The sequence below is a fragment of the Adiantum capillus-veneris genome, chromosome 6 (genome assembly GCF_014529385.1).
Source record: "Adiantum capillus-veneris isolate H3 chromosome 6, ASM1452938v2, whole genome shotgun sequence".
Taxonomy (NCBI): domain Eukaryota; kingdom Viridiplantae; phylum Streptophyta; class Polypodiopsida; order Polypodiales; family Pteridaceae; genus Adiantum; species Adiantum capillus-veneris.
In genome coordinates, this window is record NC_140936.1 from 105,470,941 (window position 1) to 105,498,296 (window position 27,356).

The 27,356-nt window shown below is 45.7% G+C and overlaps 1 protein-coding gene across 1 annotated transcript in view; it reads left to right on the forward strand.

Annotated features, from left to right (window-relative positions):
* The window catches only part of CAT9 (cationic amino acid transporter 9), a 128,889-nt gene extending 102,159 nt beyond the window's left edge, over positions 1-26,730 (forward strand). The window contains exons 7-8 of the mRNA XM_086514600.1: positions 26,147-26,236; positions 26,332-26,730. Of these exons, the coding sequence (XP_086370726.1) occupies positions 26,147-26,236; positions 26,332-26,499 (258 nt within the window). The 3' untranslated portion in view covers positions 26,500-26,730. The remainder of the gene's footprint in view (positions 1-26,146; positions 26,237-26,331) is intronic.
* Positions 26,731-27,356: the final 626 nt, after the last annotated feature.

A 27,356-nucleotide genomic window follows, 5' to 3' on the forward strand; every position in this document is an offset into this window, starting at 1 on the left:
AAACTAGGCCATACATACCCCTCTTGCAAGATCTTATGCAAAGTGATCTTTAGAGCAAAATGTCCGCCACATGCGCCTTCATGATTCTCTTCCAACACTTTGTAAAGCTCTTCCCGCCAAGGTACACGTCTCAACACTAGATCAGCCCCTTTCATGTATAAGACATCACCAATCAATTTGTACGTGGATGCTCTACGCACAAAACCATACTTTTTAGACTTTTGAATGTCCTTCGGAATGATTCCTGTTAGCAAAAACTCCTCTTCTTGAGCCAAACTTTCCCGGCCATGATAAAGAGGTAAATTGGTGCTCAACACAAATAGCTCCCCAATCATGCTTTGAGCTGCTTCATGTGCCTCTCCATTTAGAGCACGTTCATTGTGTCTGATGCTCCATGATTCAAACTTTTTTAACAGGCCTTTAATTCTGAAACACATTTCCTTCAATTTGGTGTTCTTGCTCTTCCACACACCCAGCACTTGCTTCATAACTAACAAGGCATCACCTTTTATGCTCAGCCTTCTAATCCCATACTTCAAACAAATTTGTAATTTGGCTTCCAATGTAACATATTCAGCCTCATTGTTACTATGTGCATCCAATTTGAACCCTCTCTTGCATACTAGCTTCCCCTCTAGATCATAAAGTGCTATACTCCCTGAAGCTGCATCATGGCTCTTTTTGTATGAGCCATCAAAGAACAACACATGTGTATTGCTGATCTGTGGCACTTCTTCAACTACCCTTCTCACCACCTCTTCCTTAACAAGGAGGGCATTCTCCTTGTAAGTCAACAAATCAACTAGGGTAGCCCTTGTACTGTCTTCCACTAGAAAAGAGAACTCAAACTCTTGCAGCTCAATTACCATTCCTTGACCACATTTGACATGTTAGTGCCATTAATTAACTGTGGCAAAAAGGCGTAACTCGTTAAGAAAACAAAAGGTCGTGGTAGCAAGTAATGAGGAAATCGTCGAGAAGCAAATATTACACTGGCCATCACTAGCTCTACTTCCGAGAATTTCCTCTCTGCTAGCAACTTCACTCGGCTTGCACAATACACTGGCCTCATATAATGGTTGCCCTTCCCCTTTTGCAATAGCATGGCTCCAATGGCATCATCCCCTACTGATGGATTTACATAAAACACTTGCTCCCAATCAGGAGCCTACATGGTTGACCACCCCCCTAACACCTCTTTCACCTCTTGAAACACTTCTTCACACTTGTCATCCCATTGCAATGGTTCGTGCTTCGCCACTTGTTGTAATGGATAAAGGAGCTGTGAAGACAATGGAATAAACCGCTCCATGTACTTCACTTCGTGTATAAAGGTTGCCAATTGCTTTGTACTTGTAGGTGATGGAAGAAGAATAATAGATTTAACCTTGTCTGGATCAGCCTCAATGCCATTATCTGACACGATGTGGCCCAATAACTTCACCCTTGGCTGTGCTAGATGACATTTCTTTGGATTTAGTTGTCCTCCACATTCATCATATCGAGCCAATACCATCTGCAGCTTCTCATGGTGTTCAATCCTACTGCTGTGGACACAGAATTCGTCCATAAAAGCTTTAACACAACTACCAATGAATGGTTCCAATACCCAATTTGCTCTCTCTTGATAGAAAGATGGTCCATTTGACAACCCAAATGGTAATACCGTGTAGCAATAGCAGCCCCATGGCGTAATGAAAGTTGTCTTTGTTCGGTCCTTAAAGAGCAATCTTCAAATTGAAAATAGCCTGAAAAACCATCACACACACTGTACCTTTCATAACCTGCCACTGAATCCAAGATCTGATCGATGAATGGAAGAGGATATGGGTTCTTCTTAGTGGCTGTATTTAAGGGTTTAAAAATCTACACAAATCCTTCACTTCCCATCCTTCTTTGGGCTGACTACTACTGGACTCACCCATTTTGTGGTTTCCACTAGAACTATGAACCCTATCTTCAATAACTTGTCCACCTCTTCCCGCAAGGCTTCCATCTGCTCTTTACCCATCCTTCTTAGCCTTTTCAGCATTGGCTTAGCACCCTCTTTCAACTCTAAATGCATCTCTTCGCCCTTGAACCCTCTGATCTCTTCATATGAAGTAATGAACAAATCAGGAAAACTAGCCAGCATATGCAAATATATCTCCTTTTCCATAGTTGAGAGGTCTCCACTGATTATTTGTGTCATCAATTCTTGCTTCTTTGACAATTCAACCTTGGTTTGCATCAGCCCTTGAATCACTTCATAAGTCCCTTCACTTTCATCTTCAACCTCATTTGCAAATGCGACTAAACCAGACTCCTGGATTTCTTTGTCCATCAAAACAAAAGCAACATCAACATCCTCATCACTGCTGGTAGTACTATCATTGTCCTCATCAGTCACTGTGGAATAGTCTTGATCACTAGACTCATCCTCATCTTCATAAAGCTCCTCCAATCATTTCCTTGTGTCCATATTATATAGCTTCTTGGCACCTGTCTTTCCATAGAGGCTAATCGTACTATGTCTCCAATCTTGAACAGCTCCCACTGCACGTAACCATGGTATGCCCTGTATAATAGGATATGCTCCCAACCCCGCTGGCATCACATGAAAATTAACCACCGCCTTTGCATCATACGCCTCCAGTTCTAAGCTCTTTACATCACCCAAACATTTTACTTTTTGATGGTTTGCCAATCTAATCCGGAAGCCTGACACCCCAATCACTGTAAGACCCATCTTCTCAACGCATGAGTGTGTTATGACACATATTTGAGCCCCACCATCAACATAACCTTGTCCCAAATTTTTTCTTTCATGCCACATATCTACTATTGGACAAATGTCTGGTAGCTCATCCATCGCCAATACCTTCACTGAACCTCTCTCTGGTTCTTTCTCCATTGGGTTAACCATCCTCTTCCACTGTCGCTTTAGCTTAGACACCATCTCTATAAGCTGGCCAAAAGTAACATTTGCTTTCCTGTTTGTCAAATCCTCCTTCAAGTCATAGCTTAATTGCCCATCCCCTAGTGGAAAATCTGAAACATGAAACTTGCGACGAACACTTCTTTTCCTCTTGGCCTTGACATCCTCGCCTTCATGGCTCTTTCCCTTCTTCTTACAAGGACCTGGGGCACTTCTTCCTTCCTTGTCCTCTGTGGTCCTCTTCCCAAAATAGGCATCACTAATGTATCCTCTAGCTTTGATGCCTTCTCCAAGGTGACCACACTTATCACTTTTGTCTTTCCCTTTTCCTCCTGGGATAACCCATTGGTTCCTTCTTCTCCCTTAATTTCAATGCCATAATCATTGGACCTAATTAGCACCTGTCTTGGCAATGGATACATGTCTTCCCCCATCCTTGGTGGCTGATGTGGTCCAACTCTCCACAATTATAACACGTAGGTGTCTGCCTCCAGAACCTACCATTGCTTTGTCCAACACCATTCCTGGGCCTTTCTTCACCTCCTGGCTGATTTGCAAACCTCCCTCGACCTCGATTATTTCCCACATTACCTAACATGTTTAGGCTGAGATTCTTCATTAAATCTACCACTTGCTCATGTCTTGCTTTAGCCCATCATCTTGTACTGCTGTAGTGACCGCTGCTGGCATAACTTGAGGAGTAATAGAAACCACTGGTTCATGATGAACCCCTGGCATGCGACCTTGTAAAGAGTCCATAGGTTGAAACTCAGACCTCCTTGGCGAAGACTCCACCCCTAGCTGGCTTATTTTCCTCAGCTTCCACTCTTTGTTCCTTGCCACCTCCAATGCATCTTCATATGTTCTAGGCTTCTTTAGCTCCACTCTCCAATGTATATTCTCCCAAAGACCAGCCAAGAATCTGTCCTTCATCATGCCAGGTGGTGGTACTTGTGGTGCTCAGGCCTTGTACATCCGCTCCCATGCCAATGAAAACTTACGTATGTACGCATCTACTGGGTCACCTTCCTTTTGCACCAAACCTTGTACTTCTTGTCATACTTTGTCAGGATCTTTTGTCTTCACAAACTCCACTTCCAATCCATGCCTTAGATTGTCTCAACTCAATTTTACAGGTGGATCAGCCACACGCAACTCCTCTTCAAATGCTTTGGACCAAACTCGTGCATCACTCTTCAAACAAATTTGGAGAAGACGTAACATCTCCGCCGGGTCATGAGTCTGGTTGCTAATGCAGGCAACCTCCATCTTTTCCAAAAAGTCTTCCACATCTTCATCACTTCTTCCATGAAATTCTGGATAAGAGAAAGCCATGGCTACCCAAGTTACGATGCTTTGAGAACCCCTTCGAACACACGTGCAAGAATCCAAATCTTTTGACTGACTCAATCCCTAGAAGCTTCAATGGAGCTTGTCTTTAGATAAGGACAAACACATGCACATCAAATGAGTTTTCATAGTTAATCATCGGAATTACAACAGGCAAAGGGCATTCCAGTATCTCTTTTAATCTTCTTGGCCCGAACATAAAGACTATGCGTTGTTGAAAGGATTGAGAAAATACTGCACGAAGACCAAAGTCACTACTTTGACGCAGCTCATCGAGGTAGCAAACACTGGCAATGGTTTGATCAAGGGAGAAGATTGTGAATTCAATACTGGCGTCAAGGAAGGATCAGCCAAGAAAAATTCAGCGAAGAAGTATGTTCTCAAGGAGGTTCCTAAAGTGACTCAGGAGCCAGCCAACGCAGGGAAAGACAAAGCTACGGCTGAATCAGAAAAGGGACTAGCGAAGAAATGGAAAAGACGTTTTCCTCGCAAGTCGGAAGAACAAAAGAAGGTCCTGAGGTCAGAGAACAAATGCTTTATCTGTGAGCAGCCTGGCCGCATTGCTTACAACTGTCCTACAAAGAAAAGGCCAGCTGATTCTGAAGACAAGGAGGACAAGAAAGGAAAGAAGCCCATGGCTGGTCTAGTGCCAGATATGGTGGGCGACAAGCCAAATTCAGATGCAAGTGAGCTTTGTAGAGCATGGGGAAAGGTCAGGGATCAAACAGTGCTTATCTTCTTTGATCCACGTGCCAAAGCCAACTTCATTTCCCCAGAATTGGCTTCAAAGTTGGGAATCAGACCTGAAGAGATGGGGTATACAGCAGAGGCAGGTTTGGCATGTCCTGGCCATACAGAGGCTGTGACACCCATCATTGGAAAGTTGCACCTACATATCCAGTCCTATGTAGATGCTGAAGAATTTTACATCATGCCACTGGACGGATGTGATGTGTTGTTAGGTATTCCTTGGTTGTTTCATGTACAGGGAATCATGGATGCCTACAACAAAAAGATCACTGTACAGAGCACGGGAAAGACTCACACTCTGGATGTAAAGCTTAAAGGGGAGTCTATTCCCACTGTATCAGCTTCTGCTATTACTTCTGTAATGAAAAAGCATCTTTCTGCGTACTTGGTTTTTGCACGTGAAGTGTCAGATTGTGATGAATCAAATTTATCTATGCTAGATAAAGAAAGGTCAATGTTTTTACAACAGTATAGTGACTGTTTTTCTGAGTCATTTCCGTCTCAATTACTGCCAGAGAGACCCGAGGACCATGCGATAGATTTGGTGCCAGGCAGTAGCCCACCAAATAAGCCTCTGTACAGGGTTAGTGTGGCTCAACAGAAAGAGATAATGGGCCAAGTACAGGAGCTGTTAGAAAAGGGGCTGATTCAGCCCAGTTCATCTCCATTCTGTTCTCCAGTGTTGTTGGTGCAAAAAAAGGATGGCTCATGGCGTATGTGCATAGACTACCGTGCACTGAACAAGAATACCATCAAGAATAGGTTCCCTATACCTAGAATTGATGATATTATGGACAAATTAGAAGGAGCAACTATGTTTAGCAGGATAGATCTAAAGAGTGGGTACCATCAGATCCGCATTAGGGCAGAGGATGTGCACAAGACTGCTTTTAGAACAACGTTTGGCCTTTACGAATTTTTAGTGATGCCCTTTGGTCTCACAAATGCTCCTGCTACGTTCAATAGGATGATAGACAAAATTTTCCGTGCACACCAGCAGTTTGTTGGTACATTCTTTGATGATATGATAGTCTACTCAAAGAATGAAGAGGAGCATAGGCATCACTTGGCCATTGTGTTCGAAGAGCTACGCAGTCATAGGTTGCTCATCAATGCAAAGAAAAGTGAGTTTTTTCTGGAAGAGATTCACTTTCTTGGACACATTGTCTCAAAGGATGGTGTCAGAATGGATCCTGCAAAAGTGGAAGCGATCAAGTCATGGCCAGATTTGAAGACGGTGCATGATGTCCGAAGCTTCTTGGGACTATGCTCCTATTACATAAGGTTTATCCGAAATTTCGCTGAGATTGCTTCACCTTTACATACTCTTCAAAAGAAGGCAGTCACCTTTAGATGGACACAGAAAGAGATTTCAACTTTTAATCTCTTAAAGGAAAAGATGACTTCAGATCCAGTCATTGTGTTGCCAGATCTTAGGAAGTCATTTGTGGTCCAGTGTGACGCCTGTGGTAGTAGCATTGGTGCAGTGCTAATGCAAGATGGCAGGGTAGTAGCCTATGAGAGCAGAATTTTGCAAGGGCCAGAGATGACCATGCAGGTCTATGAGAAAGAGTTACTGGCTGTGATTCATGCGCTCTTAAGTTGGAAACACTACCTGCTAGGTGCAGATTTCGTTGTCCAAACGGACCATCAGACCTTGCGATACTTCTTGACACAGACAAAGTTATCTGAGAAGCATATGGGATGGGCAAATATCTTGTCCATGTTCCATTTTCAGATTGTGCATGTGGAAGGCAAGAAGAACGTTGTGGCTGATGCCTTGTCAAGGAAGCCACAAATTTCAGTTGTGTCGATTCCTTATCATCATGCACTTGATGATATGAGGGAACAATATGAAAATGATGAAGATTTTGCAAGGGTCTTCGAGCAGCTAATGGATGGACAACGTCATGAACACTATCTTCTCAAAGATGGGTTCATGATGATGCATGGCAGATTGTGTGTCACAAAGCCATTGCGACGCAAAGTTATAGAAGAGAGTCATGTCCCACCGTATGTAGGGCATCGTGGTATCGATGCTACAGTTAAAGCGGTTGAGACATTCTTCTATTGGCCTACATTGAGAAGGGATGTGGATGCCTTTGTGCGAGAATGCCTAATTTGCTAGAAGGTCAAGTTTGACAGGCAAAAGGCACCAGGGTTATTGCAACCACTACCTATTCCAGACAAACCATGGGAAAGTATTGCTATGGATTTTATCTTTGATCTTTCGAGAACGCAGACAGGAAACGATGGTATTTGGACTATTATTTGCAGATTCAGCAAGCAAGCTCATTTTATTCCTGCCAGGAAGAAGATAAAGCCAGATTAGATGGCACGCTTGTTTATGAGCAATATTTTCAAGTATCATGGCATGCCACAGTCGATTGTTAGCGACCGTGATCCACGCATGACAAGTTTGTTCTGGAGAGGCTTGTTTGAGAATATGGGTACCACGCTCAAATTCTCTTCGTCATTTCATCCTCAAACAGATGGGCAGTCAGAAGAGGCAAATTCTACTGTCCTAGATCTGCTGAAGTGCTATGTGTTAGAGCATAAAGGAAAGTGGGAGCAGTATTTGCCATTGGTGGAGTATGCATACAATAATACAATGCATTCATCAAGTGGCAAGGCACCTTTTGAGATAGTTGAAGGTGGCAAGAAAGTTCCTCCCATATTGCATACAAAGGACAAGATATTTGAAGCAGATAAGTATGTTTAGGATATGGATGAAATGTACAAGAAGGTCAAAGTGGCCTTGGAAAAGACTCAAGCAAAGCAAAGGAAAGCAGCTGATCGTCACCGTCGTGAAGTGGTATTTTCACTTGGTGATTGGGTGCTTTTACGCTTTGAAAAGGCAAGGTTAAAGAAGATGAAGGGCAAGGAAAGACTGTTTCCAAAGCTCAGCATGCGTTACTATGGGCCTTTTCAAGTGTGCGACATAATCAGTGATGTTGCATATAGGTTGAAATTGCCTGACAGTTGGAAGATTCACAATGCGTTTCATGTGAGTCTTCTCAGACCCTATGTGGGTGATGTGCCAGAGGATATGCCAGCTGAAGATAAGCCGGAAGTCGAGGAACTTGACGAGATCTTGGTCCCGGAACAGATTTTGGCACATAAGGAAAGAAAAGTGGAAGGCAAGGTTGCTAGGCATTACTTGGTAAAGTTCAGAAACTATCCACCAATGGATGCTAAGTGGATGGAAGAAGGTGAACTTGCAAAGTCACCAATTGTGTTATCACTTTACCTGGAAGCCTTCGATTTGCAACCTACCTTGACCCCTTGAGTTTCAGAGCTACATGGATTGTCAGTCTGACAATGGCTTTTGAAACAAATGATGTACATGGTATTTAAAGTGAGCACAAATGAAATACCTGTTACATGAATGTTAGAGCTGTACAGATTGTTAGTTTGACAATTGCTCTTATGGAATGTCCAAAAGTTTGGTTAGTGCTATAGAAGTGAGTATTTCTTGTCAGTTTGTCAAGGATACAGTAATTGCTTCTATTAAAGAGTACATGTGTAACTGCATTCTTAAACTGTCGGTTTGGGTATGCTCGAAAGTGTTACGGGATCCAACGTGTACTATAAGACAGTGGAAAAATGTGCAGCTACCATTTATTTTGTAAAATGTGCAGCTACCATTTTGTCATTGGAAAGTTAGTGACTCAAAGCAATGGCACAGTGCGAAGCTCCCACTATGTCATTGGGACAGGGTTCACACGCAGGCAATACATGAGTCGACGAGGTGTTGAATACACCAGGGTTGACAATGAGCATGTATGTGTCGTAAATGTGTCGACAGGTGTTGAATACATCAGTGTTGACCGTGAGCATGTACGACATAGATGCAAACGAGGACGTTTGAGATTTCAAGAGGGGGGTATGTCACCAGCGTGTGACTACTATTTATCCTTTTTGTTGATTTCTTTCTTATTATTTATTTACTTTCACCTTTTGGAAACACCCCTCGGGAAATCTAACTGCCCTGCATTGCATAGCTAGTGTGGAACTGTCCAAAGGGAGTCCAGGCCTGAGGGCAAGAGAGCACTAAGGTTGGACAGGGACTATGGTTAGCCAAAGTGGGGTCATTGACTAGCCAAAGCGAATCCTTTGCTACAGAGGTTACATTTCAGTTCTGGATGTGGCCACAGTGTACAACGAGGGTCGGATGACCTAGAAAGATACAATGGCAGCATCTCCTAAAATTTAGGGAACTGCTATTTTGGGACCTGAAAATGTGTTTGCGTCATTACCTCCGGAATGACAAGGAGAACATTTTCTTACTCTGCCGTGAAGTCAACTGGGCAACCGGTTGGGAGATTTTTAGGCGACAACCATGAAACGGGAAAATGCTTGTAAATGTGCCAAGTGGCACCTTCTGGTGCACTTTCCTCATGCAACAAGAAGTGGTGCTGAATTTTAAGCTGGGAGAGGCTCATTTTCAGTTTTTGTCACAAGTTACGAGCTATGGAGTGCTTGCTTTCCCTCTTATGCACAGTGCGGTGCCAGGAGTGATGCCCTGCACACTACGCATTGCCCTCTCTCCCCCCTCTGGCAGTATGTTATGCCCCACTAGTGGGCTTTTCATTTGACCAATGTACAGTTGTGTGGGTTCATGCGCGATTGCCGAGGCAAGAGCCTCTTGCACAGGTATTGGATTAGCTAGCGGCTAATCCCCCCGTAGGTATAGGTGAATTCGGAGAGGTTTCACGCGAGATATCTCGTCCAATTCAAAGGGCAAGTAGCCCTACAGGTGTGGGAGCATGAGGACTTGCTACGGATGCGATCGGCACGCGAAACGGAGCCTGAAACAGTAAATTACAGCCTGCTGTGTATTATTGCAGGTTTAGGGTTTTGGCCCTAAACGGTCCCTAATACCCTCAGGAGGTTCGGGGACGCGAGGGGACCGCTGTATAGGTGATCTGGCGCATTTTCGGGGCTGAAAACAGAGAATTCAGCGTGCTGTAGATTCTCGCCAGGTTTTGCAAAGTGCCTGTATGCGTTGGGAAAGTCAGTCAATGCGTGGGAATACTGATTGTGAAGGGTCCTAGTACAGTTATGTTGCCGAAATCGGGCCGGAACAGTTGAAATTCAGCCGAGTCTGTGCGGGGCAGCTTGTAGGGAACCACAACGTTTATTCCCTCTTTTGAACAATAAAGAAATACCGAAAGGGGCGCCTAAGTTAGGGGCCAATCTGGTGTCGGTCTACTATACAGGTGCAATCTAGCAGCCTGTATCCCTTTCCCCCGTGTTGTGTCTTGAAAGTACAAGTAGAATAGACGACTAATAATGGGTGAAAGCTAAATCAAGGTTTGAAGTAAAGTCTACCGCCCTTTTTGGATTGAACAGGCCGGTTTCACCACCCTGCTACACTTCATTACTCTTGGGGGTTTCAGAGACAGCAGGGGAGATTATTAGAGCGACTTGATAGTTTTTACATTGGCCCTTGGGCAGCAGCTCTAAGCGGATTTACTACTATATGGAGAGGGACCAGCCTCTCAGATCATTTACCCATCTCATTGTTTATCTCCTTCACTAGATCCTCTGCACAGAGACGAGGCTGCCGCATCCCTAACAGTGTTCTCACCACTCCAGTATTGCAGCAGCAGATTCGTGACTTATGGGCCACGGATGCTTCTTATTGTGGACCCCCTCGAGAGTTTCTTGCTCATTGCATTACTCAGTCTAGTATTTACTGCCGTGATCAGACTACTATTATTCATCGTCAGTTGAGAGTACGTGAGTCTGATCTTCAAATCCCTCTTGGTTCCACTTAGCGCTTGCTTGAGGAGTGGCCTCAGGATGCTTATCTCGCTGCTAGACAGACATAGCTCACAGAGGAGATTCGTCGCGTACAGGAGTCTAGGTCTGAGTTCACTCATCATGCTTCAGTATCTCATTGAGTATCTCATTGGATAGCTAAAGCTGATTGAATGAATAAAGACTTCTTCGCTGCGCATAAAGAGCGCCCTCCTGGCACCACCCTTCGGACTTTGTGCGATGCTCAAGGGACACTACATATGCATCCTGATGTTATACTTGATATGTTTGCAGATTATTTTGAGACATTGTTCACTGTTGATGTATGCACTACTGGGGTTTTACTTGCCCGTGAGCAGATCTGGCATCACACTTGACATCGTTGTCCAGACACTATGGCAGAGATCTTGTTGGCACCCTTCACACTTGCAGAGCTCAATGCTGCTATAGAGAGTCTTGATCCATCCTCGTGTCCAGGAGAGGATGGCCTCACTAGAGCTTTCTTTTTGACATATTGGGATGTATTGCATATACCACTGCTTCGCGGTTATCAGGACATCTTTGCATCAGGATATATGCATCCGGATCTTTGTTCAGGTCTCATATCTCTTATTCCGAAGGGGGGTGACACCACTCAGCTTCGACAGTGGAGACCTATTACCCTACTCCCTTCGGTCTATAAGATATTAGCGTTACTGATCAACCATTGCTTGTGGCCGTTCTTACCAGATATTATTCATACTTCTCAGACAGGCTTTGTCATGGATCGATGCATCCTGGATAATATCTTCACTTTTTATGAGGCAGTAGAGTGGGCCAGATCATCTTCTGAACCTCTCGCTTTTTTCATTCTTGACTCCGAGAAAGCATACGATCGTGTTGAGTGGGACTTTCTCAAAGGATCTTTAGCCAGGATGGGTTTCCCTTCGAGATGGATCTCAGGCATTTCCGCTCTCTTCAGGACTGCCAGCAGTGCTATTACTATTGGTGGCCGTGTCAGTCGCAGTTTTGAGCTTTCTCGATTTGTCCGTCAGGGATTTCCTTTAGCAGCATATCTCTATCTGTTTGTAGGAGAGACTATGTCCGACTTTCTTCATGCTCAGAGTCATGCATTTTGTGGCTTGACCATGCCAGTACCTACAGCTCCAGACCTTATCGATCAGGAGTTTTCTGATGACACTATGCTCATGTTGCGCTATTTGCTCGTTGCTCTTGACGCCATGCGGGAGGCCCTAGAGGTTTTTTGCATTGCCAGTGGTGCACGCATTAACTGGCATAAATCCTATGGGTTACTGGTTGCCAGTGATGACATACCTACTTGGGGGGTAGCTGATGGTTTCACATGGCTGCAGTCGGGTCAGACATGCAGATATCTGGGCTTTCAGGTTGGATTTGATGTTTCCTCACAGCAGTAGTTTGCACCCGTACTATAGTCTATTCGCAGGAAGCTATGCCATTGGTCTTCACGTCATCTGTCGTTGGCTGGCCGTGCATTGGTCGCCAACCAGGTCATTCTGGCTACAGTATGGTATACGGCCTCTTGTTGGATGTTACATTCTGGTGTGAGCTCAGCTCCGCTGACTAGTGCGGAATGTTTTATGGAGTGGCACAGATGGGAATACTGATACTCGTGCTCGAGTTCGATGGTCCACGATTATTCGTCCTAGGTCAGAGGGAGGCCTTGGCATTATTGATCCAGAGTTACAGAGCCGCGCCCTTCTTACCAAGCTTATTGTTCGGGGTCTTTTCCCCGGCCAAGAACCTTGGAAGATGCTTCTTCAGGCCGCTCTTTGCACAGTGACTCCAAGACTCGGCACTAGAGATGGTCATACTTGGCATACTGGGTATCGTTTTCTCTTTACGGATGCCCCGTTGTCCACCACCACCCTCTCAGCCTTCATCCGATCGCTCCTTCAGATTTGGGTTTCCATGCGACGGGCTATCATACGCTCACCTCCCTCATGTCGTGAGGAGATTGAGCGCCAGTCTCTCATTTGGAATGCTGCAGTTCTTGATTCTTAGGTTAATCCACCCCGTCAGCTTGGAGAGAGGACTCACATTGATTGGGCTGCTTGGGACACTGGCCCTGCTGCCTCTATGCGGTTGTTTCATGAGACACGTATGCTGGATGCAGATTTTGTGGCAGAACATTATGACATTGGTCGCGGGGTGACAGACAAACTGCTTGAGATTGATTCCGTCGTTCCTTCATAGTGGGATGCAGTCATGCGAGGCATGGTTCAGATGCCTCCCCATTGTGGCTGGGAAGGCCTCTTTGCTCAGAGCACTCTCTTATTAGTTCGTTTAGACACCATGCTGTTCACAGTTGATACTGACTACTCTGAGGGGATTCATGCTAGACTGACATATGATGCCACCTCTCCGCACCTTGTCTTCCCCGGCGCTCGATGGGAGGCCATCCGAGTAGTTGGCTCCCGCGGGAAGCGTCGTTGTGTTGACCCCCGTTTCGCTTCCGCTGATGCTGCACTTTGGAGGCTTTGGGTGTGGGAGGGTCGTGCCCTATCTCAGCTTTATTGGGACCCAGGAGAGTGGCATTGGCCTCACTCTGACCCCACTGGTGCACCTGTATCCTTCTTTGAGTACACTGTCAACATTGGAAGGTTAGCATTGATGAGACAGCAACCAGAGCAGCCCACTCGTATGCATTTCTGGTTACATTCAGGCCTCTCCCATGCCTATCTGCAGCAGTTTTGGTCCGCCATCTGGGATTTACTTGCGGCTCGTCGTATTTCTTTTTTCATGTGGATGATTGCACATGCAGGACTTCCAGTTGGGACTTGGCTAGCTACTATGGGTCATGATCCGTTATGTACTCGCTGTCCTTTGCGACTACTTGAGTCACCTGCACACTGTCTTTAGTCATGCTCAGCTTCCTATGTAGTGTGGCTTGCAGTTTGCTTTCTACTTAGCAGAGCAGGTGTTCAGCATGGATTTCTTACTTGGGGATCTGTCTCATGGTTGATGCCGATGCCCGGCCCGCATCTTTTCTACGAGGGCTCAGACACAGATCCAGCCTTTATGCTTACCTCGACTGGTTATCGGCGAGGGACTTTGGCTATGCTACCACAGATTGCTTGGCAGGGGGATTCTCAGACACGTGATGAAGTTTTTTCAGTCATCACTAGTATTACACTATGGAATGTTTGGAGAGCTCGTTGTCTCCACATTCTAAGTGCGGCTCCACAGCTCCTTCAGGAAACCCTCACTGCCATTTGGCTGGACATCATTCACACCCTGATTTGGCAGTGGGATTCTTCCTCAGGTACATCTCGAGCAGCCGAGGCTCACCGGTTTGCCTTCCTTCGGCGTTGGGCCCGATCCCCACTCTTCTTCACACTTACAGGTGGCCAGATTACGTGGCATTATGCCCCTCCTCAATGGTTTCTCCTCCACTCATCACACCGACCACCATGAGATTGTTCTAGTCGAGTTGTCACTATAGTGGCTCTCCTCCTTACATTCAACTTGTACACCCTACATGATAGGCTATTTTGGCATCCGCTGGGGATTATATTGTACTCAGTAATATACAGCCCTGACTTTTTTCAAAAAAAAAAAAGAGAGAGAGAGAGAGAGAGAGAGAGAGAGAGAGAGAGAGAGAGAGAGAGAGAGAGAGAGAGAGAGAGAGAGAGAGAGAGAGAAATGAAATGTTATATTAACGTCTTCAAAAGGCCAAAGTGACCTATGAGACCAGAAAGTTACAATGCGGTGTATCTGATACAAAGTCAGACTAACAAAATAAATTAAACTAGGATAACAAAATATAAATACTGTGGGATCCTAAACTAAGGAGTACAATGTGAAGACAATATGGGAGGGGAGTAGAGATCCATCTTCATCTGCACTCTGGACGACGAAAGAGTATGGCTTGAATCTTTTGCCATAGCCTCCTTCGAAATTGTGTAGCTCCTCTCCTCCCTCGGGGTCGTCTAGATCTCCCTAGCTCCAATGCTCGGTCTATGAGAATGCCAGTAGTGCGGGTAGACCTCTCCACCGTCGCTAGTTGCTCCTCTGTCTGTTCTTCTGGGTGTATAGTATCTAGTGTAAAGAAATCTATGATCTGTCTCTGGGGATGTCTCTCTTCACCTCTCCTCAGTAAGGTTTCTCTATGCTTGTGTAACTCAAGTAGATAAAGCCCAAGACATGTTTGATCCTCATAACTCATGACCCTAGATAGAGGCCCAAAACCTTCTCTGAATAGATAGTGAAAACGGCCTCGTATCTCATAGTACACTGTGCAATGACATTTGTAATGTACTTCTGTCTCTGGCTCTAGATGGCATAAGCGGCATATTCTGTTATTTGTTGGTGTCCCTCTGAATCTGCCAGTCTCAATCTCGAGCTGATGTGAGGACGTGCGTATCTGGCCAATGGCACAACGCAAACCATGCGAAAGATGTGTGTCCATATAGCTAGGTCGAATTACAAACCCATCCTCCGTGAGGTGGAGAAGATGCTCTCTATAGAAAGCCATCTTTGTGCCCAACTCTTGTAACGGCTCTATCCATGTCCTCCTCGTGTCCAACTGGATCAAATCCTGACGGATGAGTCTATTAATCTCTACCCGTGTCAGAGACCTCAAGGGTGCGTGAAGAGAGTATTGAAAAGGAGGCAACCTGTCCATGGTGAAACCATGTGTCTGAAACCATGATGTCATTTGAGCATACCAGCATGATGTATCCCCGTTAAGAGCTAATTGTCTGGAGGACTCTAGAGCCACCCTGGCATATCTGTCTCTGGTAGTATCTCACAGACTGTGTACAAAGGAGACTGATCTTGTGAGTGCCTCAATCTCCATAGGGGGGGCAGCTAATTCCGCTCGAATGATATCATGCGGTACAGAAACCTTGGCTCTAATCAGCCGAGAGATCATAGATACTAGGGGCTTCTCCATACGCCTCCACCCATCCTGGCCTATAGAAGGTCCCCAAACCTGCACCCCATATAACATAGTAGAGGCAACCAGAGTATCAAAGAGCCATAACTTTGTCCTAGGTTCCTGGATCTGAACCTGTGAACACATGCTCTCCATTCCTCCCAGAGCCTCACCAGCTCTAGTTAGTCTAGTCTCTGCTGCTCTTCTCAAGGAAAATCTCGGCCCAGTAAAGACTACCCCCAGGTAAGTGTATGCATCTGTATACTCCACAATCTCCTGACCATACTTGAAAGTGGGTACTGATCTCGTGACCCATTGCGGTGTGGTGTTAAACACCATAACCTTGGTTTTACCTAGGTTAACACACAATCCACTATCCTCTGCAAAATTACGTAGTGCATCCAACTGTCGTTGCATACCTTCTGGTGAGTCAGATATCAGCACAATATCATCAGCATATAGCAACAATGGGATCCACGTCCCTGCCAGCTGTGCACCTCTGTCACCCTCTCTATCGATGTAATCAGACACCTCATCAACATACATACCAAATAGAGTAGGAGACAATGGGCAGCCCTGTTTCACTGTAGAGTGAACTAAATCAGATACCCCTTCCGGAGTGCGTACCCGTCCCATCACTGATCTGTACAAAGCCATCATCCCCCAAATCACCTCTATGGGCACCCCCATCTCCTGTAGAGAGAGAGAGAGAGAGAGAGAGAGAGAGAGAGAGAGAGAGAGAGAGAGAGAGAGAGAGAGAGAGAGATGAAATGTTATATCAACGTCTTTAAAAGGCCAAAATGACCTATGAGACCAAAAAGTTGCAACACGGTGAATCTGATACAATGTTTGAGTACCAAAAAAACAAAGCAGAGGTACTGAAATGGAACTGTGTAGGATATGAGTGGGGGGGGGTGAAAGTAGTGAATGAGGGCTACACTGCTTGTGTGTGTGGTACAAGATGAGCAAGGTGAACAATTCTCAAAAGAGCTAAATCACAGGAGATTCATCATCGGTCGTTGGCGGATCTCATCAATCTCCTCCATGGTCAGTAGTCTGCTAGTCGGGCGGCGTGCATGTGGGGCCAGAGTAACCCGAATCCTTTGATGCAGCCTCCGTCGATGTTGTGTAGTCCTCTGCAGTTGTGGGCATCTGGATCTCCCTAGCTTGGCCGCTCGATTGATCAGCGTGCCTCATGTGAGCTCTGTTGTGGTAGCTGCTTCTCCGGCTGCCCAATGTCCGCTCTAAAGAAGTCCGTGATCCGTCTTTGAGACTAACTAGCCTCTCCTCTTATCAGGCTCTCTCTGTGTCTGCGCAGCTCAAGCAAAAAGAGTCCCAAACATCTCTGGTCCTCATACCCCATGACTCTAGAGAGTGGTCCAAAGCCCTCTCTGAACAGGGAGTGAAAGCGGCCTCGTATCTCATAGTAAACTGGGTAGTGGCATGTGTAGTGCAACTGTGTCTCAAGCTCCATGTGACACAGGGGATATGTCCTGGCCTCTGCTGGTACTCTGCGGTACTCTGCTGTATCTATCAGTCTCGACTCGAAGTTGGCGTGAAGATGTGCATATTTGGCTAATAGCGCATTGTATCCCATGAGAAAGTGGGTGTCCATGTATCTGGGCCTCGTCACAAATCCATCCTCGATAAGCTGGAGAAGATGCTCTCTATAGAAAGCCATCTTCGTGCCCAGTTCCTGTGCTTGCTGTATCCAAGTCCTCCTGGTATCTAGCCGAGTCAGGTCCTGGCAGATGTCCCTGGTGACCTCGGATTGTGTAAGAGTCAGAGAGGGTGCATCCAATGAGTATTGGAAAGGGGGCTATCTGTCCATGTTGAACCCATGTCCCGGAAACCATGATGTCATCTCCCCATACCAGCATGCTGTATCTCCCTGCATAGCTATCTAGGGAATCCAGCTATTCCCAGAGATCCATTCTTTCATGCATGTCATTAGAAGCATGCACAGTAACCAAATGCGAAGGTCCAAATTCAGTTTCAATGAGAAAGATAGAGCATCTACCGAATTTCTGATCTAACAGCCATTGTGGCTTGAGATCTTCTCTAATGCAAGGTGCCTGGATACTTGTTTGACTGTCGTCAGAAGCCATCAAATGGCCTCTGTAATGCATCATTGTTCTTGCTCTTTTGTGCATCATATACTCTTGCACCAAGCCATTTATTACATGTAAAGAGTTTATTGGAGTCATTCAACCACTTCACATTTAAGGTGGAGATCTTCATTGGGGGGTTCTTTCTACTATCTGAGTGTTGGAATCAGAGTCTACCTCTTTCATATTTACCTCCAAGACTGTACTTGGTTGGTCTCCTCTCTTTTTGTGGTGATATTCATTAACCACAAAATCAATGGCTGCTATATTCTCAAGAGAAGGTAGCTCATTAAGCACAATGAACATGTTGGATGAGTCATACCCCAAGGCCAAATTTCTGGCTCCAAAAGTCTTCTTGGCAGGTGGGGATGGGGCTTGGAAGCCCTCAGTCCACAGGGTGTTTACCTTTAGCGACAGGTTTGTGGGAGTGACATGTTGAACAGCAGAAGGCGGAGGTTCTTCTCCATTCCCTACATATTCATCTTCCCAAAGCTCTGTTCCTTGAGCACCAAAATTTCTCTTCCAAGGTAGGAAGGGATAAGGTGCACGTTTCCTTCAGACAGTGTTGGACACCTTTTAGAGAAGTGACCTACTTTTGCACAATGGTAATAGGAGCCTGCAAAGTTCCCCCATTTCAAGTAGAGTACAATTCTGCCAACTCTTTACAATTCTATTTTCATAGTTTTAGGGGTTTTTTAATCAGTGTGCCACATTATGCATGCACTATTCCTATTAGGGCGGTTAATTGTGGGATAGAAGAGGACTTTGCCTAAGAAGGGAGCAATTTCAATATATAGGCCACAGAAAAAAGGGCAGGTGTTCAAACTCCATCCAAACTGGGTATTTGCTTAGGTGCTCTTCTTTAATGAGTCTGACTGACTGCCATTGCAGCACATGAACTACCTGGCCACATAAATTGATGGTATGTGAGGTAAGGAAGGACTTTTGATCCTCCTCTTTAGAAGAGGAAACTTCAAATAACTATGATCCACTGTAGAAGATCTTATCAACTACGATGCATCTGAAGCCATGATCTATGAATCCCGCTATATCTTGATAGGTCAGGGTTTTCAGTAAGGGAATCCTTCAAAACATTAGCCATAACTAAATTATCAAAGGGAATTTTTGACAAACCAAGGAGTGTATCGGATGCAATATCATTAGGGTTGAGCTTGAAAGCATCAGGGAGTGCCATGCTTCACAAATCAAACATGGACCTGAGGAGTCGTGAGCTTGTTGTAGACGAACTGAGCAGAAGAAGGTGCGACCAGGGATTCAGCAGCCATATGTAACAGAGGGTACAGAGTGCAGCCCCGTATGCGGCCAAGAGCTTTCGTCGTGGGCAGAACGCAGCGCAGAAATCGGCCGAAACATTACCCTGCTCTCTCTCTCGTCGGCTAGATCTTTAAGGTCTCTTGGGTAAGTTTCCTACGACGTTAAAACTCTCTTCTTCTCTCTCTCTCTCTCTGTCTCACACACACACACACACACACACACACACACACACACACACACACACATGCCAGAGATTTACTAGCAGAGCTTCTAGCAGTTATGTTTAACCGTGCCATGTGTGAGGGCTTGCCTGATACTTGGAGCCTATCTACTATTGTACCTATCTTCAAGTCGGGACCACCCTATGGAGCCTGGGAACTATCGCACTATCATGATTGGACACACATTGGCACGGTTGTACGCATCTATTCTTGAGCAGCAGCTGAGTAGATGGGCAGAGAGGGAGGGGATACGTGCAGCTGGGCAGGCAGGTTTCAGGAGGGGTTTTTCTACTCTTGACCATATCTTGACACTCAGAGCCATCATTGAGGAGGGCAGATCGCGTGGGAGATGGATCTATTGTAGCTTTGTGGATTTCCGCAAAGCATTTGACACAGTGCCTAGAGCTAGATTGATGCGTAGATTACAGCAGATGGGAGTACCCATAGAGCTCATTTGGGGGGTCATGGCATTATACAGGTCAGTAGTGGGGCATGTACGCACCCCAGAGGGTCTATCCACACCGGTTTACTCCACTATTGGGGTGAAGCAGGGCTGCCTGCTCTCTCCTACTCTATTTGGTATGTATGTAGATGAGGTTTCTGACTACATTGAGAGAGATGGTGATAGAAGTGCACAGCTGGCAGGGACATGGATTCCACTATTGTTATATGCTGATGATATTGTGTTGGTCTCCGACTCTCCGGAGGGGATGCTTTGCTTAAGTTTGCCCAGGAAAGTGGTTTGTCCGTCAACCTTGGTAAAACCAAGGTCATGGTATTTAATACCACCCCACAGTGGATCAGGAGGTCAGCGCCCGCCTTCACATACGGCTAGGAGATGTGGACTATACAGATGCTTACACTTACCTTGGAGTGGTTTTTAGTGGGCCAGTATTTTCATTGAGGAGGGCAGCAGAGACTAGATTGACCAGAGCCCATGCAATATTGGGTAGATTGGAAAGGATGTGTTCACAGGTTCAGTTTGAGGAGCTTCGGACGAAGCTCTGGCTCTTTGACACTATGGTGGCTTCTGCATTGCTTTATGGAGCTGAGATTTGGGGACCTTCACTGGATCATCACGGGAGGACAGGTCGCAGTGATGGATGGGGGGCATGGAGAAGCCTCTGGTCTCTATGATCTTGCGGCTCATTAGAGCCAAGGCTTTAGTATCACGTGCTATTGTACGAGCAGAGCTAGCTGCCCCCCCACCAGTGGTTGAGGCGCTCACCAGATCCGTCGCATGTGGGAACTTCCCATAGACGGATATGCACGCCTTGCACTTGAGTCCTCTCGACAGTTAGCCATGCAGGGAGATACAACATGCTGGTATGGGAAGATGACATCATGGTTTCAGGCGCATGGGTTCAGCATAGACAGATTGCCTCCCTTCCAGTACTCACTGGATGCGCCCTCTCTGACTCTTACACAGTCCGAGATCACCAGGCTCATTCGCAAGGACTTGACTCAGCTAGACACCAAGAGGACATGGATACAGCCAGCACAGGAGCTGGGCACGAAGATGGCTTTCTACAGAGAGCATCTCCTCCAGCTTACGGAGGATGGTTTTGTGACGAGGCCGAGATACATGGACACCCACTTGTCTCATGGGATACGATGTGCTATTGGCCAAATACGCACATCTTCACACCAACTGCGGATCGAGACTGGGAGATACAACAGAGTACCAGCAGAGGCCAGGACATGCCCCCTGTGTGACATTGAGCCTGAGACAGAGCTGCACTACACATGCCAATGCCCCGTCTACTACGAGGTACGAGGCCGCTTCCATTGCTTGTTCAGAGAGGGCTTTGGATCGTTCTCTAGAGTCATGCGGTACGAGGATCAGAGATGCTTGGGTTTGTTTTTGCTCGAGCTGCGCAGACACAGAGAGAGCCTGATGAGAGGAGAGGCTAGCCAGTCTCAGAGACAGGTTAGAGATTTCTTTATAGCTGCCACTGGACACCCGAAGGAGTTACGCCCACGACTGCGGAGGACTACACAACATCGACAGAGGCTCCATCAGAGGATTCGGGTCACTTTGGCTCGACATGCACGACGCTCGGTCAGACTACTAGCCATGGAGGAGATTGATGAGATCCGCCAGCAACCGATGCTGGATCTCTTGTGATCTAGCTATCCCAGATAGCTGTTTAGTTGCTTAGTCCACACCTAGCAATTTAGGATTCCATAGTATTTTATTTTGTCATTCTGTCATTCTGTCATCTTGTTACTCTGACTTTGTATCAGATCCACCACATTGTAACTTTCTGGTCTCATAGGTCACTTTGGCCTTTTGAAGACGTTAATATAACATTTCATTTCATTTCATCTCTCTCTCTCTCTCTCTCTCTCTCTCTCTCTCTCTCTCTCTCTCATGCTGGTATGCTCTTGAGGTTATGGGCATGGAAAGTGTTGTGGAGTACATGATAAAGATGCGTCAAAACCTCTCACATCGACTTCCTACAATTGCATGGGAAGCAAGCAAAAAAGTTCAAAAGACGCATAAAAGCAAGATCTTGAGCACGGGATGGATGCAAGACATAAAGAAGTGGTTTGGGAGATGGGATGCATTACACTTGCTACATGATGCTTCAATTGACTCTCAAGTGAATGAAGCTTTTCTACAACGCCAATGTATTACGGCTTGGGAGAAATCCGGTGGGTCACGCTTCATACATTACACCACCTATATTGCCCCCAACTACAAAACCATGTTCTTCGCTGAAAGAGGAAACCGTACTCACACTTACATGCTTGAGCCTATTCCCTTGTCCGCGATACGCACTATCGCAGCAATTCGGCTTAGCTCCCATTTCCTTCGATGCGAGATAGGGCGTTGGGGCAATGGAGAAGAGTCAAATCGATTGTGCACATTATGCTCACTGCAAGTTCGAGAGTCTGAGTACCACACACTACTAGAGTGCTCAGCTTTTGATCACATCCGAACTTGCTTCTCTCACATTTTCAGCCATAACTTAGACCTACACACTTTCCTCTCCCCGCCAAAGTGTGGGCTCTCCATTGCGACTCTCATCACTACAATTTTGGAGCATCGAGAGGTACTTATCAGCCGTACACATACTACATCACATGTAACTTTGGTCCCATAGGTCATATTTGACCTCCGAGGACGATAATAAAATCTATCTATCTATCTCTAGCTTACGGAGGATGGTTTTGTGACGAGGCCCAGATTCATGGACACTCACCTGTCTCATGGGATACGATGTGCTATTGGCCAGATACGCACATCTTCACACCAGCTGCGGATCGAGACTGGGAGATACAACGGAGTACCAGTAGAGGCCAGGACGTGCCCCCTGTGTGACATCAAGCCTGAGATAGAGTTGCACTACACATGCCACTGCCCCGTCTACTACAAGATACGAGGCCGCTTCCATTGCTTGTTCAGAGAGGGCTTTGGACCATTCTCTAGAGTCATGCGGTTCGAGGATCAGAGATGCCTGGGTTTGTTTTTGCTTGAGTTGCGCAGACACAGAGAGAGCCTGATGAGAGGAGAGACTAGCCAGTCTCAGAGACAGATCACAGTCTTCTTTAGAGCTTCCACTGGACACCCGGAGGAGTTACTACCACAACAGAGCTCGTCGCTTTACACCAGAGGCATACTGATCGACCGAGCGACTGAGCTGGGGAGATCCAAACGCCCACGACTGCGGAGGGCATCGACAGAGGCTGCATCAGAGGATCCGGGTCACTTTGGCTCGACATGCACGACGCCTGGTCATACTACTGACTATGGAGGAGATTGATGAGATCCGGCAGCGACCAATGCTGGATCTCGTGTGATCTAGCTATCCCAGCTAGCTGTTTTAGCTGCTTAGTCCACGCCCAATAGTCTAGGATTCCATAGTATTTTATTTTGTCATTTTTTCATCTTGTTACTCTGACTTTGTATCAGATCCACCACATTGTAACTTTCTGGTCTCATAGGTCACTTTGGCCTTTTGAAGACGTTAATATAACATTTTATTTCATTTCATTATATTTCTCTCTCTCTCTCTCTCTCTCTCTCTCTCTCTCTCTCTCTCTCTCTCTCTCTCTCTCTCGTGTGTGTGAATCAAAAGGAAAAAATGGGTAGTTGCTTTGTCCTTCATGTGTCGTAAATTGGTTATCGCATGTCCCTCTTGACTAAGAGGTGTTGAGTTCAAGAAGAATAAAAAGAGGAATATTGAATAACCTTTCCATCACCCTACTGCGGTAGATTGGTTATCCCATTTCCCTCGATCTTGATGTTTGTCCCTCTAGGCTCTAAGCGTAGGTGGCAGGTGCAGCTTAAGCTCTGGGCCTGCTTGACGTAGGGACACGCATTGCAAGAGAAAGCAGGGGGCGTGCTTGGGCTGCAGTTGCTCTCCCTTTGCCACTTGCTCACACACACATCCTCATATTGTGCACATGTTACTCAACTTACAAACACATTTGATACTTTTCCCTTGCTTTTGCTTGCAGGAATAGACAGAGATGGAGGCCTCGCCTCCACCTTCTCAAAGGGATTTCCGTGAAGCCCCCTTGCCCAACCACACCCTCATATTGTACACATGTCACTCACATACAAACACATTTGACACTTTTTTATATTTTCCTTTGCTTTTGCTTGCAGCAATAGACACAGATGGAGGACTCGCCTCCGCCTTCTCAAAGGGATTTCTGTGAAGCCCCCTCACCTGACCCCATGGAATCCACCATTCAGCTTCCTCTCTTGTCATAGGAGAAGGCGAGCTTAGCAGCAATTGAGGTTGACCGCCTTTAGGCAACCTCAGTCATGTGCAAGATTATGGGCACACGACCCAACAGAGGGGAAGTTTGCAACTTGGTGCAGGCTCATCCTCGGACCTCTTGTGGAGATGGGCATGATTGTTGATGTGTAAATCTTGGGCCGTGGTTATTATCAGATTGAGTTTGGTACTGGCCAATGCAAGAGGTAGGAAATACTCAATATATGCCATCAAGATGGACTGTACAATCCTGAGATGTACATGTTGTGACCAAGTAGATAAGCAACGTAGTTTTGAGTTGTTGTATAACCCAGGCTAATTGCTGAGAGCAAGAGGATGACCATGTCAGCAGATATTACAATTGTGTGCGGCAAAACCATCTCACTTGGCCATAAGATTTGATTGCTTATCTTTGGGATTGAAAGGTAATTGTTTGAATTTTATAAAATTAACATTCAATCCTGCAGCTACTAAGCGCGATTTTGAAGCAAGTCATTGTGCAAGAGAGCCATGTATTGTGACGGTCGGGTCATCATTGATGGCAAGGGCGTTTGAATAGGGACTCCCGGCCCATGAGACATCATACATAGGAGTCACACATTGTGGTGTGGATCAGTAATGGCTCATTAGCGACACATTGTGTTTTTTTTTTTTTTTTTGGGGGGGGGGGGGGGGGGTGTTTAAGAGAGGTGATGGAAGGTAGAGACAGTACGACTCTCACAAAGACACATAAAAGCTCGTAGAGGGGACTGCCAGGCGAGAGTATACGTTTACCAATGAAAGTCATTACATAGGAAGTGTATGCGAACACAACACTTCCAGAGGCTGAGATGGTCTTTTATAGACAAGTGCTACAAGGAGAGAGTACACAATATGGTAGGGGACTAGAGGCCCGATTTAGATAGCTACATGAAAAGCACTTTTATACATTGCTATATGCTACTCCCCACATCAGGGTTGAAGTTTTCTTGGTAGGAGAGACCAAGAGGAGTGAGGCACCATAGACGAGGAGGAGATAGACTTTCACCGTACTCGTGTAGCTAAGGGGATTATGTATTACTCTAGCCTAGGGAAGTCTTCCTCATTGGAGACTTCAATGAGCAAACACAGAGCAAGCATTGCGAGAGACTTGACTTCGAAGCGTCTGAGATGCTACACCCTTTGTATAAGTGAAGAGGAACTGAGAGGATACCGCAACTCACACGACATATAATTTGATGGCATAGTGGTCCAATTCTCGAGGACTGGCATATATTCGACCATTGATTGGAGAGGGAGGCAGCATTGTAGACTACATACTGGGTCCAGAGAGGCAGCACATCTCATAACTTCCTTCACCATCCCTCCATTACCCATTCGTGCTGACCGCACGAAAAGCACTCTCATTTGATAGCAGGCACCCACTTACATACCACCTACGCGCACACCTCAAACCACCATACACTTCAGATAGAGACTGCTCTGTCCTGCAGACGACACCAAGGGCGTAAGTACCGGACCACAAGGCTACATCAGAAGAAGATTAGAGAGATCCAAGCGCGGGCATCAGCAGGTCAGACAGATGAGGGTGGAGCAGGCTTTCTCAGACCCTGCTGCCATTCTTCATGGACTGGTCACCCCTAATTTACCCATGCACAACCACTATTGTGGTACATGGAGCTATATATATTGGCATGCATATCATGGTTGTACTCCAGCAGATAGCTTTGTCCCCACTACATGTACACATGTAGTTCCCAGCTTTCCTCAGCTAGTTTGTAGTAATAATTTTTACTTTGTTCCTTTTTTCTTTTTCTTGGATTGACAGTGGACAAGTACATGTATTTCGATTTGTCTCACAGGACGATTTCGGCCTTTAGAAGACATTAACAAATGTTTCTTTCTTTCTCTCTACTGTTTTGCTGCTGTAGCATTTGCAACTCTTCTCTCCGGGGAGGGGGCTACTGGTTTCTTACTGTCTTGGGGCTTGCAAAATTGCAAATTGATTGCTATAGAAACAAAGTAAGGTCCATTTCTTGGTAGGAGGACATGTGTGGCTGGCATCATTTGGTTTCTTTTGTTTAGTACTGTGGCTCCATAGGTTTCGAGTCTGATAAGGGACTGATGTGACTGCTGACAATGCTTTGCAGGTATTTAAACATCCTACTGGATTTATGTGCCCTGGAGTTCCTACTGTACCTCTTCTTGGACTTTATGTAAACATGTTTCTGTTTGCCCAGGTTTGTTTTGATATGCTCTTGGCCTCTTGCTGTCATTTTGCTACTTGGGTTGTACGTCGGATTTATTCTTACGTTGTCTGATCTGCCTCTGACAGCTTCACTGGGAAGGATGGGTGCGGTTTGTCATATTGGGATCCCTAAGTGTAGGATTTTATGCATTGTATGGGCAGTACAATGCCAAGCATGAGCCTCTCAGAGCTGATGGATATACTTACTTGCCTGTTGATACGCAAGAGAGAAATCCAGATGAAGCTCAGTTGTGAGATGCTCACAAGTCATCCTATGTGGCAACATTGTCACTTATTGTACAAAATTGTTATTGGCTTAGGATTCAGAGAAGGCATAGATTACCCAACTTTTGAGAAGTACATTCTACATTCCTGGGTGGAGCTTGGAACAGTAAAGAGTTCTTGATTATTGCTTGCACATCAGTGATGCTTGGATGCATCGAAATCTTGAGTCCATTTGCAAAGCTCTGTCATGTGCTTTTTTTCTTGAGTTGGTAGCATAGATGCCTTCTGCGGTCCAATGATTTGACGTAGTAAAGCTTTCGTGGTCATGCAATCAGCAAATTTTCATTTTTATTGGCAAATTTCATTAGAACCAAAACTATCCGTGTCAAAAATGATCATAGCTGGAGCACCTCCCAGGTCACATGGTTTAGAAGATTTGAGCTGAATGGCATGCCGCCCAATGTTGCTTGCTTTGGCCTTGAGATTGCTATCTTCCCCCTTTATAGCTCAAATACTTGGTATCACAGCAGGAATGTGCGGTTAAATTGATGTTAATTTCAATAGGATTGTACACGTGTCATGGAAAATATTGTCTTTTGACACCATCCTCCTATGCTACCTTGATTCAAATGTCTTAAAACCAACCACTTAATTTTTTAAATGTCATTGTAGGTTTTCTGTATTGATGAGGTAGGAACAAACAAACATTTGCTCCATGTGTCATGCTCTGCATGACTTGTTCTATATATGCATAAAACATTGCCGTAATGGGAGTTTTTTTTGCAGTTTAAGAAGTGTAGGTACAATACGGTCGTGTATGAATTGGGTGCACGCGCCGCCCTCACACGTGCATGTGTGCACATTTTGAGAGCATCTGTTACAGACAG